Genomic DNA, 18,971 nt, shown 5'->3' with positions numbered 1-18,971 from the left:
AGCCATGTGAGCCTGATTTTTTTTATAAGTACCCTATGTCTTTGACTGTTTTGTTGCCGGCAGCCATGTGAGCTCCGACTCCAGCGTTGTGAGCAGAGAAAGAGGGTGCAGGGAGGAAGAAAAACAGTATTGGGCCATGTAAAACCATTATGTGTGCTGAACTGGGCCGACGGATGGGCTCTTTTTTGTTTAATGGACTGGCTCCGTCCATCTATATGGCGGCTTTTTTATTTTTTATTTTTTATTTTTGTTTTTTACAAAAATATATATTCGATTTAGAAATTTATAGAAATATACCCCGGCCGCCCGGCAGTGGGACGGCCAGGACCTGGCCGCCTGGCAGCAGGGGCTTATCCGCAAAAAAAAGATGACAAAAAATTACAGACAGGTCCCTGGGGGCCGGTCGCCCGGCAGCCGGGCGGCCGGCCCCCAAGCAGCCCAGCAGAGGGGCGACCAGCCCCCCCACCCCTATATAAGGTGTTGGCTGCCCCCTCACCCCCTCATTTGCCTTACTAAAAATCTAGAAAAAAAAAGAAAAGAGAGGGAGGGAGTGAGAGGCAAAGCGACGAAGCCCTGTCGGATTTTCAAGCAGGCGACTTTAGGTAACTAAAATTTTCTACATTTTATAAATAGATTATGTTGTAATTATTTTTTTGAAACAGTAGATTAGCAATCAGTTCAATTATTATTAGGAGTGATTAGTGGTACATTTAGATGCAGTTACTTGTAGTGATTAGCGTTGATATAGTACATTTAGTGTTAGATTTAGTATTAAAAAATATTAGAAAATTGTTAGAGAAGTATTAGAAAGTCTTAAAAATTGGAAGATAATATTAAATTTTTTAAAAAAATATTAGAAAATTTTAGAAAATGTTAGAAATTTTTTTAGAAAATGTTAGAAAATAGTTTAGCAATCAGTTTAATTATTATTAGGAGTGATTAGTGGTACATTTAGGTGTAGTTACTGATAATGATTAGCGTTGATATAGTATATTAGCAATCTGATTACTCACTTGTGATTGCCAGGGCTCAACACCATGGCATCCTCAGGATCCACCTACATTCCATGGAATAAGGTGACGGAAACAGTCCCCCAAGGAGTCCAAGTGCCTATGTGTTTTTGCGGATCCTTATGCAAACTAATGAAATCAAGAGTTTTGGGGGACGAATTTGGCAAGAGATTCTTCATGTGCGAGAATTACGAGTACGACCCGCCTAAGCATTACGGCAAGGACCGAGCAAAGATACTACAAAACACTATCAGAGTTTGTCACTTTTAGATCTAGTAATGACTTCTAACATGATTTGGGGAAAGACTCCACCGCCTCTATGTGATTTCGTGCAGTGGTTAGACGCCGAGCAATCTCAGCAGGATAAGGACCACGTGGAGCGTCAAGTAAGGTGGGCTGCACAAAGGTGGCAACGAATGCTGCATGAAGAACAGATGGAGGAGAAGCGCAAGAAAAACCAGGAAGAGATTCAGAAGATGATTGCAGAAGTGGAACGTCAGAAGGCAGAGGAACGTGAAGCTGATAGGGAGAGGAAGCGAGAGAGGGCCCGCCGTGCTAAGGAAGCAGGGTCTGAAGCTATTAGGAAGGGAAAATATCTCTGGTACACTCAGTAAAGCACCACCATGTAATCCCGGCATTTTGTATTTCCTAAGGCAAGTTAGGTTTACTCATAACATGAGGTTATCGTGTTGCACATGCCATATTTTTCATTGTTCAAGTATCTAGTAGTAGGAACGCCTTAAGCCTCTGCTTTGTAATCGTAGCATTGTTTACAAAACTGTATTGCAAACCGAAAATTTATGATTCGTAACTACCATTCTATTTTCAGTACACTACATTTAGTGAGCAATATAATTGAACCAACCTATCTGAACACACATTCAGTACACTACATACACATCCCTGGGGGGCCGGCCGCCCGGCTGCCGGGCGACCGACCCCCAGGGACCCGTCTGCAATTTTTTGTCATCTTTTTTTTTTGCAGATAAGCTCCTGCCATCTGACTGCCGGGCGGCCAGGTCCCGGCCGCCCCGCTGCCGGGCGGCCGGGGTATATTTCTGTAAATTTCCAAATCGAAAATATATTTTTGTAAAAAACGAAAATAAAAAAATAAAAAAACCTCCATCTATATGCCCCCCCCCCCCCCCCCCCCCCGACTTCCACAAGATGCTGGCATGCTGCGACTCGTCGTCTCATGAAACGCGCGGGATTGCCGATCGAAGACGAAACACGAGGCTGCGAGGGAGCAATTGGGTCTCCGGCCGTCCGGCGTCATGCAGCGGCGGCGCCACATCCGGCGAGTGTGCGATGGAACTATGGCAGCAAGATGTGCTTGTTTCCGCGTCTGGCGAGGGCGCAAGCTGCCGAGAGCAGTGCAGACTTTTGTGACGAGCTCACGGCAGCGGCGGCCAGCGATTGAACCAGTGAAAACTGAAGAGCAATTATGGATCGGAATGGAAAAACTGAAGAGTAATAAGAAGTGAAGTCAACTCTAGACGATACGTGAATCCGCGCCAAATAGTTGACCAACCGCATGAGCTCACACTACACCCGCCCCGTATAAAAAATTCTCAACAGAACCTAGAAAGAAAATGCTTAGGAGATGCCGAATGGAGGCCCAGCTCTCGCTCTCTGGACTGCAGGCGTGGCTCTAGCCCAAAATCAAAATATCTGCACTTCCCCCCTCTCGAGCCCAACCTAGTCTGGTGGCTGCACAACGGTGATTTTGTTTCTATAGATCTTTAACTTCCAGGTTATCAAATCAAATATTACTAAATTCCAAATTATAAGTCATTTCAAGAATTTCGGAGAATCAAACCATCTCAAAGTTTGACTAAAATTATAGAGAGAAAACAAAGATTTATGACATTAATAAATACACTATGAAAATATAGCTAACAAAGAATCTAATGATATTTAGTTGGTATCATAAATATTATTATCTTATTATATAAATATGATAAAATTTAAAAAATATTGACTCTCCAAGATTCTTAGAACGACTTATAATTTGGAACCGAGAGAGTAGTATCAAAATGTCTCTTGCTTTGATTCATAAGCAATACTGAATTGAATTGGTGACAGATGCGCAACCATCTCCACTGCACCTCAATCACTACCTTAAAATTAGAAGAAGGCAATAGCTCAATTGATAGCCTTTATATGTTTATGTATGTATCAGCTTGGTTTACAAAAAAGTAAGTAGTGTGTCTTTGTTTTTCTTAAAAGTCATAATAAAGAAAATAGAGAAGAACAGGACAGGAAGATAGTATACTGGAGATATGTAAAGAAGCATATAGCTTTTGGCCAACTCTACTATTTTTAATAAAGGATACAAACCAGCCATGCATCATTGTTTTACTAGATCATTTGTGGCCTTCTTGTCATCCAAGTAATCTCTAATTCTCTATACATCATCAATCCGTCACATGGTAATGACTATTTGGTTGGGTGAAGGGGACTTTTTGCATAGGTAAGTGTATTATTGGTGCTAGGTCCACTTGGAGATTCTTGGGGCAGATGCGGCAGAGCGCGACATCACGTGGCTGCCTTGATTTGCTGATGAACACTCTGTCCTGTTACTCTGTAGTACGTCTAGACAATACATCTACTCAGCATTATTAGTACACGATTGACTATTCAATTTGCACGCGTGGCAGTCGTTTTACGAAGGAATGGCGTTTTTAATCTGATTAAATTATGTGCCACAGCGACTAGATAGGAGCATGTATCTTTGATCTGTATCATGCCACAGTGGTAGAGTGATAAGCCCGCCGCTCCTGGTGAAGCTGGTGATGAGTTCAACACCTATTACTCAAAATCGAACTCATCTGGCAAAAGATGAACCCCGACCCTGCTCTCTGTTTTTCCCGTGTGGTGGCTTACAGTTGTACTCCTCTGTTCTAAAACGTAAGTTGCATTGTTTTGATTTTTCTAGATTCATAGATTTTACTATATACCTAGATATATGTTATATGTAGGTGCATAGCAAACATTATAAATCTACAAAAGTCAAAACAACCTATATTTTGAAATGGAGGGAGTATCTTGCTAAATTACCCATCTCTATGTTATTAAGAAAACTTAGAATAAACCCCTACCTTTGCTATTATCAAAAAATAATTTAAAGTGACCCTCTAAATTTGCATTTATATTTACCTCCTCTGCCATTGTTATAAAATAATTTAAATATATATGTAATCCTAAATCTGCATATATTTGTACCAAAGGCAGCCATCTGCATCTAATATACTTATATTTTCATTTAAAATATCCAAAATTACTCGTATATAAGCTTCTAATATACCTACTTCCGCCATTATTAATACAGAAAAACTCACTCTAGGGTATATATCCATGCCATATAGGCCACCAGCCACGTATATGTGTAACAATGTCGTTATCCTATTGATTTGCATGGCAAACACAGAGCTAAAAGCTAAGGTTTCAACGAGATAAATGTCAAATATACATAAAGGTGCAATCCAAAAAGGGGGAAATACTATTATGACCATGGATGAGAAACTAGAGTAATTGGTAACAGTCTATCACAATCAGAAAAGACAAGTATCGAGCTTTGTTAGGATATAAAGGAAATAGACCGAACAAAGATAAGTATTCTCAGGGTCTAGATTTATTTATAATGTTCCTAACTTCTAAAGTCTCTTAAAAACTTATTAACCTGTGCAGGACCATGGGTTGATGGACTAGCTAGTTCATTAAACAAAAACATTGCAGGAAGAAACTATGGGGAAACTTATTTTCAACTTTTTTTTTGTGAAAGAACTTATTTTCACCTTGACTACTCCTTTCCCCGGATATTTGTATTGCATTGTAGTCCTTCCTCATAACTTGAACGATATGTCATGAACCAGTCAGCACAATAATAGCCTCCCGTTCCTATCACTACTACCTTATTAATACCGGATCCAAACTGGTATAAATACTAGTACTAAAATTACCTTGCAAGTTACAAGTCATGTGATTTTCCATGCAGAATATGCGTGCATGTGGGCGTATAATTCAAATTCAGGACCTCTTGCCTCACGCGTACCGGGCTCACCATCTCACCTACATAGCGAATCTGACTGGAATGCTAATGTGAATATAGACTTTAGTATACCAGTTGATGTTTATCACCCTGTTCTAAAGGCCTTCTAAGCCTTCGCTCCACCACAAATATATATATAGGTAGGAATTAGACCTTGTCCTAATACTAGCATTATTACTGGACTGGGTCCAACTCAATTGGAACTTAATCCAGTATTTTTGTGGTGGACCGAAGGCTGTATTTCCAGTAGTGTATAAGAAGGGTTTTGTTGGATGTCTATCGCATAGTGTAGGGATCACCGGGGTGTCCGACCCTAGAGGGGGAGGGGGTGAATAGGGTCGCTATTCGCTTTTTAACCTAGGGCTTAAACTACTTGCATAAGATAAACCTAACACGTCCTATACATGCTAGTTATGACTAAGGTTTATCTATGCTACTCTCTACTTACCCTAAAAAGACTTGCAACCTAGTCAATCCTAATCATACTAACTAGGAAAGTAAAGGTACGCAAGATAGAGTAAATGCGGAAACGTAATGCGGTAAGTAAAGAGGTAAGTGCAAGAGGGATGCAAACTCCCGAGTAGACACGGTCATGTAACGTGGTTCGGCACAAACGCCTACGTCCACGGGACACCGAGGCTCTTCCGATCACCGTCTTGCACTACGCCACCAATGGCGATGCCGGCAAGCAAAGGCAAGTGCCCACAAGACACCGAGTTTCGTGCACCGCCACCGTCTCTCTCGGTCACCCGGCCGAAATCCACTACGGAGCTTCTCCACCAAGGAAGGGGCCTCCTCTTCCCCCGCACAAAGTGTCGTTGCCGCTCCACACCAAGACGGAGGGTCACACGACGGATCACAAGTTGCTTACCGCAGCAAGGCTTCTCTCAAGGGAGCTCTCGCAAGAACTAATCCCTATTACAAGAACTAAGCACTCTCACAAGTGTGCTTAAGCCTATATGATGTACAATGAAGCTCTATGGTGGTTGGAGATGATCTTTAGCTCTTGTATATTTCCTTGAACTCCAGCACACTCAAATGACCCGGCCTTGGGAGTATATATAGGCAGCCCAAGCAAATGTAGCCGTTGGAGAAAAGCTGCCAGAAAAACGCTTAACGCCGGTTAATCCGACGTACCTCCAAAGCCATCGTCGGTTTAACCGGTGTACGTAAACTGCTACTTGAAAAACTAGCCGTTAGCAATTAACCGGTGTATCGCCGGTTTAACCGATGCAATCAACCGGTGTATGTAAAATTAGTGTCGGTTTAACCGGTGATTGTAACTTCTTCACGTTCCTCCAAAAACCACCTCTCTGGACAACTGAACCGATGCAATTGACCGATGCATCGTCGGTTCAACCGGTGTATGTATTTTCATCGGTCTTCATTTGGCAATGCACCGACGTATGCATTTTCTTCAACGTCAGTTAATCCGGTGAGTGTATCTTCAGTTTCCAGCTTCTGGACAATTACACCGGCGTGTGTATTTTCCTTAACGTCGGTTCAACCGGTGTATTGAATTTCTTCACGGCGGAACCCCCGTAGGGGTGGCCCTTCGGGCCTTGCTACGCCTCTCTTCTCTTTGTCATCACTTGAACCTAAAAGCCTGAGAATAGTCATCTTAACAATCACATTAGTCCAAGTGTTGTGTGTGTCATCAATCGCCAAAACATTAGATTGAAATATGGCATGAGAGGCCATTTTCGCTACACATAGAAAACCTTATATATAGCTATCAGACTACCTGGTTGGCGGACGGGAAGTCAACACATCGTTGAAAAAGAAAGGAACAATATTTGATGTCTGAAAATGATTGTTGTCTGTCTCCATCATCAAGACAGATATTTTTTGGTAGCAAGGGACTGATGAAATACTCAGCTCAGCTATAATGTTAATAGAAACAATTTTTGGTAGGTTTGTGTTAAAGAGATTCATAAGTTTGATCTATTAGACAAGTTAGTAATATATGGGAAAGAGTAGCAGGATAAGGAGTCTGGGTATTTGTGGGAAAAGGGGTATTTGTGGGAAAAGATTAAGGCAAGTGATTGCTTATATGAAAAATAAGATATATATGTTTGAATTTTTATCCACATCATAACTCTTTTCAACATACAATGTAGAAATTTATGCTCACATGATCATAGACTCACCCTATAAATACATGCATGCACGCACATCTTACCCTATTGCGAGGGATAGATCCCCAAGTACCTGGACCATGTCCAGTAATCCTACACTACAAGAAATCCATTGATCCATGACGAATTTTTTGTGACATTTATGAAAACCGTCATAAACAGGCAGGATCTATGACGATTTATGAATTTTCGTCACAGATTTGCAAAAAGCCCATATGGGATCTAATTTGGGTTTAGTTTCCGTGACATACCTCTGAAAACGTCATAGAATGAAAATAGAAATCGTCACGAATTTGATATGATGCTCAAACCATAATGGTGATAAAGAAAATACATTATAATTTTTTAACATGAACGTACGAATTAGCGTAAGACTAAGTTCACATATGCATTCAAGTTGCTACATAATATTTTGTACAAGCTTAAATTCAGATTTCATTAGTTTTTTATGAATTTCTATAGCAAAGGAAAATCCGCCTTTATTTTTGTCATGAAAAAATCTGACCAATCTCAATATTTTCTTGGGCCAGGTGGTAGTAAATTTTTTAAAAAAAGGCTTAGCTCATTTTTCCCTTGTCTCTAGGGCCTCACCTCTCCCTCTCTCCCTGTTGGCATGCGTTGGTGCAGCTCCTCATGTTTTGGAGCTAAAAATAAAAAGAGCTGATTTTTCCCTTGTCTCTAGGGCCTCATCTCTCCCTCTCTCCATGTTGCGCAGGTGCAGCTCCTCATGTTTTGTAGCTAAAAATAAAAAGAGGCAAAGAAGAGAATCGAACCTGTTATGACATGTTCAAATCTCAAAGTTTCACTTAAGTTATAAGAAACTACGAGAGAGATGTATTCTTTTATGTACAGTGTATGTTCATACTTTACATAAACTATTTAAGTTTTTTATGGCAAGCTAATAAACTAAAAATATATTGTCATATCAATTTATAGAATTTTCTGACTAGATTTAGATATTACTGTAATTATTATATGGTAACTCAGAGAAAAAATTGAATTATTTCAAGAAGGCAATTGAATTTTTCATCCAATTCTAGGATATGGACTAGAATGGAATATATGATACTAAATATATTTTCTGAATCTTTTTGGACTTATACATAGTTCAACTTGAATTACTTTCGATAAACACGTAAAAATTTATTTAAATGATAAAAAATATTAAATCTATTATAAAATCTTGAAACTCCTGCAAAAACAACTTTGATATTTTCTATTACATTTCCAAAGTGTATTCGGTATTCAAGACATTTTGTTTTGCAAGTTTGTTCACAATAGTGCTTTAAATGGAAAAAGAAAAAGAAAAACATTAAACTGAGATAAACATGGAGCGTTTTTGTCTGGGCCTACCCGGCCCAATAATTTCTGACCATCCATACTTGATCCAATGGCTAGGAACGCACTCACATGGTATACCCAAGTTCCACAAACCCTAAGCTTCATCCCTTCCGCACCGCCGCGCTGGCGCCTCCACTCCCCTCCTAGAACCATTCCCTTCCACCTCAGATCTACACGCACCTCCCCATGTCCACAAGCTAGGGGAGTGCGCGAGCTCCCTACGGCCAGACGAGCTTGAGCTCCACCGGTCTCCGGGACGGCAACGGCAGGGCCTGAGGCGACTGTGCCGCGCGGCATCCGCGCTCGCCCGTGGCGGCGGCGGCCGTTGTAAGTCGGCTACCTCCACGCCCCTGCTCCTCCATGCGCTGCTCTCGCGTCCTGCTCCTCCGACTCGCTTGCAGTGCGGCAGCGTGCGGCATGGGACGTGGCAGCCTGTGGGGCTCGCGCGCCTCATCGCCGACTACCCGGTCTCTCCTTCCCCGGCCCCCGTGCATCGAGCAGCCGCAGGTGAGATCTGCCTCCCTTCCATAAGATTTAGAAATGGAACGGGTGCCATCGAACTCCATCTCTCTCTCTCTCTCTCTCTCTCTCTCTCTCTCTCTCTCTCTCCGATTTGTTTACTGATGTCCCCCAAATCGATTTGGTTTTAGACCATCGGAGCACCCATGCGTGTGGCCGGCTTTTCTAGCGCCCAAGGTAAGGGCCTGCTTATCCCCCTTTGGTGCGTGCTTTTGGAGATTGAGTCATTGTTTGCTGCCTAAATATGAGAAGTAGCTTTTTACATCTTGCACTTGAAGTATTCGATGAAATATCTGTTAATCACATTGTGCCAACTGCCAATTTGCTGGATTAAATCCGATAGATGTAATGCCTATTACAAATTACAACACATGATTGAATCTGTAAATTTCAGTTTTTGCCTTACTAGTGGAAGAATGTTTCAATTTGCTCTAGCATAAACGCTGTCTTGTCTGAACATTTGAAGTTGTTTTTGCAGCACCTATCTTTTTGGCAAAAATAACTGAAGTGTCCATCCTTGCCCACTTGTAAAAATCTGATCCCTAACTGGTGAGATGATTTTTCTTTTTATTGTTCAACTATAGTCCAAGGTTTTTAAAGCGGTAAGGCGAGGCGAGGCGAGGCGATGGGGAGCCGCTCAGTCGCCTAGGCGACGCCTAGGCGGACTAAGGCGAGCCTTAAGCAAGGCGATGGGGAACCGTCTTTTCGCCTAGGCGACGCCTTGAAAACAGAGCTATAGTCATTCTTCCAATTTAAATATTGCTTATGATATCATGATGGTTTTCAGGCTTATAAGTGAAGATGCACGAGCCATAAAAATTGGTGAAATGATTGCAAGCAGGGAAGCACTTGGGTATCCCTGTATGAGTTGTTGAATCAATTTGCGGTGAATCGGTTTGTAGTGAATCAATCTGGCACCCCTGTGGCCTGTGGGTAAGTTATCACCGAATGATCACTTTTCTCCACAGTACCTTTTACTACTAATCTGTACGGATAGACCTGCTATCTAATTTAAGCATGCATGTTCCTTGGTAATTTAGTAATTTGACCTGCTATTAGGTTTATTTCTTGTAGTGTCATCCTGCTGAAGCATGAGGGTTGAAGACTTGAAGCTAGAGATTGTCTATGGACTATACAGTGATGAAAGTGTCAGACTGTAAAGTTAAATCGTCAAAATGAAATTCATGTGTAATGTGTAAATTAATTGTGTATGCTGATAGTTAATGGGTATGTACATATGATTTGTATCAAATTTGTAAAAAGACCCGTGAAATTGTATTGCATGTCACATGGGCCTGACCTATAGTTAACTGGATTTGAATTGGGCCATAAATGAAACCTGTGTAATTGTATTATTTGGTGCATGTCATTGGACACGTCAGCAGATGCATCATTATCGCAAACCACATAGTTGCCATGTCATCGGACATGTCAATGGACACATCATCAATGTGTGACATGACAATTGAATCTGTGACGAAAATTATATTGTTTGTGACGTTTGTTTTCGTCATAGAAAAAGGGCTTGGGTTGGGCTTCGGAGGCCCAGAGATATTTTATGACGGTTTCAAAACGTCATGGAAAGCAATTCGTGACAAAATTTTAAGAAACGTCACGAAGTGTAATCTATGACGCTCAATACATGACGTAATTTGAGATCGTCATAGATACTGTTTTATGACGGTTTTTTAGTGATATGTGACGAAATTTAATCGTTATGGATCAACAGATTTTTTGCAGTGCTACTAGGACTACTACCTTGTAACCGACTAGTAAACCGCCCTTAGGATATATAAAGGAGGGGATGGGTACCAAGATCGACACATCAACTCAACACGTAAGCGCAAAACGCAATATACAATACCCTAAATAGGATGTAGGGTATTATGCTACTCTGGCGGCCCGAACCTATCTGTGTGTCTTCTATCCTCATTTTTACCATCAAGCTCCAGATCCGGCGATCCCCCATCAAACAATCTCCAACCTTGGGTATCCCTTGGGTAGGTTGGCGGTAAAAACACCAACAGTTGTGCCCACCGTGGGGCAGATCATCGAGATCGTCAGGTGAGCTTGAAGGATCTCTTCGTCAAAAATATCCACACCACCCAATAGATCAATTCGTCGAGTTCAAGATTAGATCTTTGAGCGGCCGACTTCATCGATGTTCGGCTGCATCGACTCTAGCTCGTGTTGCAGTGATGACCTCGACTGCATCAACTTCGGCTCGCATCACAGCAATGATCTCGAGTACTCGACTCGATCTCAGCTCGCGCTGCGACGCCAATGTGTCGCCGTTGACTTCGACTACTCGTCTCGACTAACCTCGGAGATGAGTTCTTGCGGTCAATAACTAGTCGGAATCAACTCCGACTAGTCGGCTTTATGAAGAAATCATCCACAAATTAAGCTAAGTCACTTATAACTTTTTCAATTTATTCTCCACAAGATTGGCCGATGTGCCGACTACTTATTCATGTATGTCTCTTGACGAAATTACCCTCCAGAGCTACACTTCGCCGACTACTTTTATGCTCATTGCTCATTTTCTTTGTTGCAACGTCGACTACTTATTTTTTGCACTTGTTGTCTTCTCTAACCGGTCCTTAATCTACAAGGGTAGCAATTACCTTACTCCGTGAAACCTCGTTAATCTACTCGGGTAGCAACTACATTAATCCGTGAAACCTCGAGTCTTCAGTCATGACTAAGCGACGCTAGGCAAGGGACAAAAGTCCCATACATGCTTTGAGCGAAGGCTGGGCTCGGACCAGGTGATTAAACATAATAGGCAGACTACTCAGGATATTTAAGTGGCCTAAAAAGAGTTCGACACAACAAATTTATTTTTACACCAAATAAAATTTGGTATCTTTATATTATTGCTGAATAAATTTCGGTATCTTCCCGTTAGGCTACATAATGTATGCATTGTCTTTAAATATAGGCACCTCCTTAACCATGAGACTTAAATATAGGTACCTCCCTATCGGTGGGCATGTCATCAAACCTAAGGTTTGAACCATATATGTCAGTCTATTTGATTTATTTCAAGCTCCTACATGCATTATATGTGCGCATAAAAAGCACAGAGAAATATTGTTAGCAAAACCAATATTGAATATCCAGATATAGACTCGCACACTAGAGGTTGGTAACATCATTGATCATGTAAAACCAGGCAATAAAGATCAAAAAATATATATGTCTTCATATTCAGTTTGTTGAGAATATAGAAATGTTAGCGAAACCAATATATTGAATATCAAGTCTTCTTGTTCAGTTTGTTGAGAATTTAAGACTTGATTGAAGTTCCTCCCAAAATTTTGGTTCTTTTTCGCTGATAGCTCTTTCTGCTTCAACAAGCAATATGTCATCATGAAGTGGATGAACACTAACTTGCGCTATGAATTTCCCACCTATTTCTTCAAACAGAACCCCTCCGAACCCTTCTTCCTCTTTCCTCCTCGCCGCGAACCCTTCTCCTCGCCCAAGCTCCTCAGCTTTGTTCAACACTGACCTGGCATTTATACCCGATACAACAAATCGAACCCGATCCGTCAAAGTCCCGAGCAACCCACTCAGATCACACCCTGATGCGAATGTAAGGATATCAAATGCATTCATCTCCCTTGCTAGCTCAGATTCCGCCTCCCATTTCAGCACCTCAGGAGTAGGATGAGAAGAAGCAGCTGGTGCGACAGGGAACGGCATGATGCCATCTTTGTAGTGTAACCAAGGGTGGTCGAAGATTTCCCCAAGCTTGATGCGTGAATTGGGCTCCGGATCCAGCATCCTCACGATGAGGGACCGGAGCTCCATGGAGAACCACTTGGGGCACCTGAACCTCCCCGAGCAAATCTTGCGGTACATGCCCATGAGGTTGCCGTCGTTGAACGGTAGGTACCCGGCTGTGAGCGAGAAGAGCACGACGCCGCATGACCAGACGTCGGCCTTGCCGGGGTCGTAGCGCTTCTTGAGGAGGATCTCCGGGGCGACGTAGGCAGGGGAACCGCAGGCCGTGCCCGTGAGGCCGTCGGGGCCGAGCTGGCGGTCGGCGAAGGCGCAGAGCCCGAAGTCGGTGAGCTTGACGTCGGCCCGCTCGTCCAGGAGCAGGTTCTCCGGCTTCACGTCGCGGTGGAACACGCCGCGCGCGTGCGCGTGCGCCAGCGCGGAGACGAGCTGGGCGAAGAGCCGGCGCGCCACGGGCTCGTCGGATCGGCCCCTTTCCTCGAGCGCGGACTGGACGCTGCCGCCGCGGGCGAGGTCGAGCACGAGGTAGACGGTGGTGCGGGAGGCCAGGACGTCGAGGAGGCGCACGACGTGCGGGTGGCCCTGGACGCGCCGGAGCGCCGCGAGCTCCCGCTCCACGGACCGGCGCGCCGCCGCGGCGTCCTCGGGCGAGCACGGGTGGTGCGGCTTCCGGACGGCCTTGACGGCGACGTGCACGCCGGTGCGGACGTCCCGCGCGCGGTAGACCTTGGAGGAGGCTCCCCTGCCGAGGACGCGGCCGAGCTCGTACCGGCCCTGCAGGACCTTCGTGTAGATTTCGGCTGACGCGGTGGAGGAGGAGGCCGCCGATGAGCCGTCAGGTGGCATCTCCGGCGGCGAGGTGAACTGGTGGCGTGGAGCCTGCACGCGCGCTTAGCTGCGGCTTTAGCAGAATGGCTGTGGGAGAGAGTTGGAACTTGCTTCATCCAAAAAACGAGTTGGAACTTGCAATTTCAAAGGGAGGTGAAGTATCTTGGTTTGATAAGTAGCCGTGTCTATATAGGAGGTGAGTGTTTGTACGCTCCATAGTCCAGATGTATTGTCCTGGTTCGACCACAAGAAAGGATCAATTACTAAATTTTCTATGATGACGATGGCATCGACAAATACTGCTCCCTTTCTTTATAATGGATATGTTTCCGGCTTGAAACATGTGGTTTGAGAATGCATCAGATCATGATTACAACAGCCAGTATACACTAGAAAAACTGCAAACAAAAGGAAGAAGAAGAAAATCAAAACTTCAAACTTCCAGTTTCAATAGTCCTTTTGCGATTTGTTCAGTAATGTTGGCTCCAAAGGAACCAACTACCTCGTGTTCAAATGTAGCGATATCGATAACCTTTTCTAATAAAAGACAAGAGACTTAATTTGGAAAATAATTTGAATTTTTCAAATACAGTACAGTCACTAACACCTTTCGATAGAATATATAATCGTAGAAAGTACGCGTGCAAGCGAGTCACTAATTGCGCTAACAATTTTAAGTAATCCACTTACATGACGAAAGGATGCACAAAAGCTCATCGAAAGTGTACCTTAACTTTGTCTTAGCATAGATGCTACACTAGTTTAGCCATTCAGCTACGGCACTACTATACCACCGTATTTTTTTGGCATTATTGGCATGCTGTGTTTAGGGGTGAAATGACCAGTAGCGCTCTAGCCTAAGAGGGGGAGGGGGTGAATTAGACACTATTAAAAACTTAGACCTATGGCTCCAACTATTTGCACAATATTAAACTAAAACATGCTATCTTGATGTGCAATTATGGTTGTTCTAGTGTGAAACACATATCACAAAAGAGTTTAGCAACCTATAGCCTTTCCTATCAAGAAACTACTCTATGAAAATAAAGGCACACAAATTGCTAGTATGAAATGCGGAAGGTTGAAGAGCGGGATAAGAGAAAGCAAACTCTCGACGGGGGTGTTTATCCCGTGGTTCGGTTAGCCACAAAGGCACACCTACATCCACGTTTTTGTAGCACTCACTAAGAGTATTGCTACTCGGCCACCAAGTCTCTTCCGTGAACACAATCACGGTCACCTTGCCCCCGGGTTCCACTAAAGAGCTTCTCCACAAAGGATGCGGTCTCCACGTCCCTCGCACAAAGTGTCGTTGCCGCTCCACACCAAATCGGAGGGTCGATGACGTTGTCGGCGAGCTTCACAGCTCCAAGGGGCCGGCGCACCAAGCTCTTCTTTTGGTTTACTTAAGAACAACAGCACAAAGGCTCAAGGCCTTGCAATCTCACTCACTAAGAGCTAATCATTTACACAACACTCTCAAAGTGTGCTAAGGGCTAAGGATATGATCACTATGCTCTTGTATGGCTTGGAGGTGTTCTTGAGTATGTGTGGGAAGTTCAGGAACTCCATCAAGCTTCAAATGGCCGGGGGATGCCATATATATAGGCCTCCAAGTCGTGGAGCCGTTGCTCCAACGGGCAGCAAAAAATTTGCGTATCATCAGATGAACCGATGCCTCTGACAGGGGTAGCGTCGGTTTATCCGGTCACTCTAAGACCCGAAGTAGCCATTGAACTCCTGACAGCTAACACAGTGACCACCAGTTGAACTGATGCTTGCCCGTCGATTAAACCGGTCACTCACAACACTCAACTAGCCGTTGGCCTTCTTCTCTTCTGCTGACGTCATTACACCGATGATATGCACCGATGCATCACCGGTTCAACCGGTGCTGAAGGATCTTCTACAGGGCGCTTGACATCGTCTCTGGAACATAGTATGCCCAATGCACCGATGCCTGTTGTGATGCCGTCGGTTCAACCAGTGCCTCTCATGATCTTCACTTGAACTTCAGAGACGCTAAGACTTGCATCGAAAGCCAGGCCATCGGATCATCCGACAACCATCGGATGCACCAATGCTTTAGGCATCGGTTCAACCGGTGCAACAGGTTTCTGTATAACTCGTCCAATTCATCGTTTCTTTGAGTTCTTTCTTCGTGTTTTGCTTTGCATGGCCTTTCTACTTCATCCCTGGATCTAGAAATGTTCACATAACAAAAGTATTAATCCCATTGATTGCGTTGTTAATCGATCACTAAAATCACTCGAAATGGCATAAATGGTGCCATGTTCGTTACAATCTCCCCTTTTTGGTGATTGATGACAACACAATCAAAGCAAGCATAAATTTGCAAAAATTGACAGATTTAACCAGTTGATACCAATTGAAATCAATTGAAAACCGCTTACGCTTGCTTGGAAGTTGACCATCATCCAATGATGGCTCAGCCTCCCCCTAAAACAATGATCCCCCTTTGATCCTCCCCCTTTCTCGCTACTTCTCCTTCATGACTTTATTCACTTGACATTTCGCCCCCTTTGGGATATGCTTCTTTTTTTGAGAAAATGCCTTGCTTTGATCCAAATTTCTCCCCCTTTGGAATCAAATCACCTAAAAGGTCTTGCATAAAAAAAAACTTGCAAAACAATATAGCTCAAGAGAAGATTAGTAGCCTGGAGAGTTAGTTCTATGACTTATGATCTAATTGTATGATATCAATGAAGATATCAATTGAAAATTTTACTACGGTGGATCACAAAATCATGAAACTAGCATGACATGAGCTAAACTCTCCATAAGTGTGTACACAATATGGTGATGTGAAAATCAAGTGCACAACTAGATGTTATAACTAGAGAGCTTAGATCATATCATGCACAGAGATAGCTCTAAAAAAGTTAGGATATGGCAAAGATACAAATTGAAAGAATTTTAGAACCTTGCATACCTCCGGGGGACAACTTAGTTTACCTTGCATGTACCAATTTGAAAGTGACTTGTAACCAAATGAAAGACTTTAAGAGGTGGTCACTTGGTACACCAAGATTAAGCAAATGTATGAGCACATAGCCTATGAACTTAGATATGAGCATTTAAGTTCAATAAAGCATGGCTCAATATGCATGAAAGCACAATTTATCTAACCACTCTTATAGAGTTGTTTGTTCACATTGATCGTGAGAAACATTCTCTTAGAGTGTTAACTCCACGTGAGACTACAAAAGATAAGCTAGCAAACATGTTAGTCTCAAAATCACAAGCCATAGAGTGAACTCCCCCTAAATGTGTGCGATTAGTGTTTGAATCACCAAGCAAATGTATGCACATTGATTTTGACACAATTTGAAAGTTTACCCTATAGCTTGTGTTCATGGTGCACATATGAAGAACATACCTTATGAAATCCATGTACCATTAAGGGTAACCTTGTGTAGCTTTCTACACACTTATCAAACCATGTAGGTTGCTCATGGGTTAGAATCATGACACAAGCAACCCACCATATATAACACTAGGAGATGCAATTCAACTATCCTAGCAAAAAGCAATGGAGCTACATGATGCTTGAATTGAATTCTAGATACCATTACCTTATGGGGGACTTGGGCAACAAATGACCAAGTATTTAGCTTAGCTTCTTTGGCTTGAACATTCACTTCAACTTGTAAGCTAAGCCTCCAAATCCCCCGAAGCTGTTCTTTGGGCTTCAAGTCTCCTTTGGCACCCACACCATTTGAGGCCCCTTTAAGTTGGTGATGACATCCTTGGGAACCCAAATGGAGTGGTTCCAATTCCAACCTTGCTTCACAACCTTGTGAGCAACCACCTTGCAATTTCTTTTCTTCTTGATCATATAGGTGGTGCTATTACTTTTGTTCCTTCGGTTGGGCTTGGTGTAGATGAGAGAACTCTTGATTGTGAGCTTCTTCTTGTTCTTCTCATCCGGAAGTTTCTTCCTTGTTTGAGGACATTTGTTGGACTTGTGGCCTTCTTTGTGGCACATTGAGCAAGTCACGGTGGACCCCTTCTCAAGCTTCTTCACCATGTTTTCATGGTTATCTTGAGAAGGTTGGACATTGCTCTCTATGCCTTTGTCCTTCAATCTATACAAGTCCTTCATGAGCCTTTCCACTTCTTGTTTGAGCTCATCATTCTCCTTGGCAATGTGATCATCACATGATTCTACAACAACATTCTCATTGTATTTCTCATTGCAAGGGTTAGAGCAAGAATTATCAATTAAATCAATGCAAGAAGTTGAAGCATCTACCCTAGAGATAGGAATTGCATAAGGGATAGTTTGCTTCATTTCCAAATAGTCATTAGTATCATTAATGCTCTCAAATTTTAATTTGAGCTCTTCATACTCCTTGCTAAACAATTTGAATTTGCACATCAAATCTTCTAAATTTGTAGCAAGAGAAGCATTTAGTTCTTTGAGAGCATTAAGGTTTTTAATTTCTTTTGATTGCTTCTTAATGACTTTTTGGTGCTCATGAACAAGGTCAAGAAGTTCATCAATTGAAGAAAAATCGGAGTCATCATCACTTACATCGTTATCCATACCTTTGGCCATAAAGCAAGTGTTGGATGATGATCCCATGCGAGTAGTGAATTTCTTGTTTGATTCATCACTTGAACTTGCACTTGATTCTTCACCACCGCTTACCCATTCACCAAATACGGCATATGATTCATGCTTGGGCTTCTTTTCCTTCTTTTGCTTGTTCTTCTTGAACTTCTTCTCAACCTTCATAAGTTGATGATGTGGCCCATCTTTGAGGAAGACCACATATCCCATGGAGTTGATTTCCTTCAAGCATTTCTTCATCTTCTTTACTTGCTTGTAAAGTTAGGGGTTCATTGGCTCTTGATCATCACTTGAGGAGCTTCGGCATGCCTCCTCTTCTTCCTCTTCACTTGAGCTACCTTTGATGGCCATCTTCTTCAACTTTTTGACTTGCTTGCATGCAAGTGCACTATGTGTTGGTGAAGAAGGTGGCGCTCTTGGCTTGATATCATGACGTAGCTCATGGGCGATCACCTTGTTGAGGACTTGATTTGGTGTCATTGTGTTGATATCTTTCTCATATAGAATTGTGGTCACCAAATCATAGTCCGGCCTTCTGAGTGAGTGAAGAATCTTGCGAATGAGTTCCAAATCTTCAATTTTCTTCACATCTAAAGAGTTAATCTCATTCACAAGAATATTCAACCGTGAGTACATAGTTTCGGCATTTTCATGATCAAGTTGCTTGAAGCTATTAAGTTTATCAATGAGAACATGATATCTTTCGTTTGCAGCATCTTTTGTGCCTTCATGGTTCT

General features: G+C 42.7%; 1 protein-coding gene and 1 long non-coding RNA gene across 2 annotated transcripts; one reads left to right on the top strand and one right to left on the bottom strand.

Moving 5' to 3' along the window:
• The first annotated feature begins 9,037 nt into the window (after positions 1–9,037).
• On the top strand, positions 9,038–10,215 carry LOC120668151. The gene is made up of 4 exons (XR_005672260.1): positions 9,038–9,236; positions 9,538–9,608; positions 9,847–9,992; positions 10,134–10,215. It is a non-coding gene; the product is annotated as an uncharacterized LOC120668151 (long non-coding RNA).
• Positions 10,216–12,207: 1,992 nt separating this feature from the next.
• On the bottom strand, positions 12,208–13,849 carry LOC120665893 (CBL-interacting protein kinase 22-like). Its single transcript, XM_039945611.1, has one exon. It carries the CDS (start codon positions 13,653–13,655, stop codon positions 12,336–12,338), a length of 1,320 nt encoding a protein of 439 aa, XP_039801545.1. The 5' UTR covers positions 13,656–13,849; the 3' UTR covers positions 12,208–12,335.
• Between the last annotated feature and the right edge of the window lie 5,122 nt (positions 13,850–18,971).

The sequence above is a fragment of the Panicum virgatum genome, chromosome 3N (assembly GCF_016808335.1).
Source record: "Panicum virgatum strain AP13 chromosome 3N, P.virgatum_v5, whole genome shotgun sequence".
NCBI classification, from domain to species: domain Eukaryota; kingdom Viridiplantae; phylum Streptophyta; class Magnoliopsida; order Poales; family Poaceae; genus Panicum; species Panicum virgatum.
The sequence above is the reverse complement of the archived record's forward strand: the minus strand, read 5'-3'. Positions and strand labels throughout refer to the sequence as shown.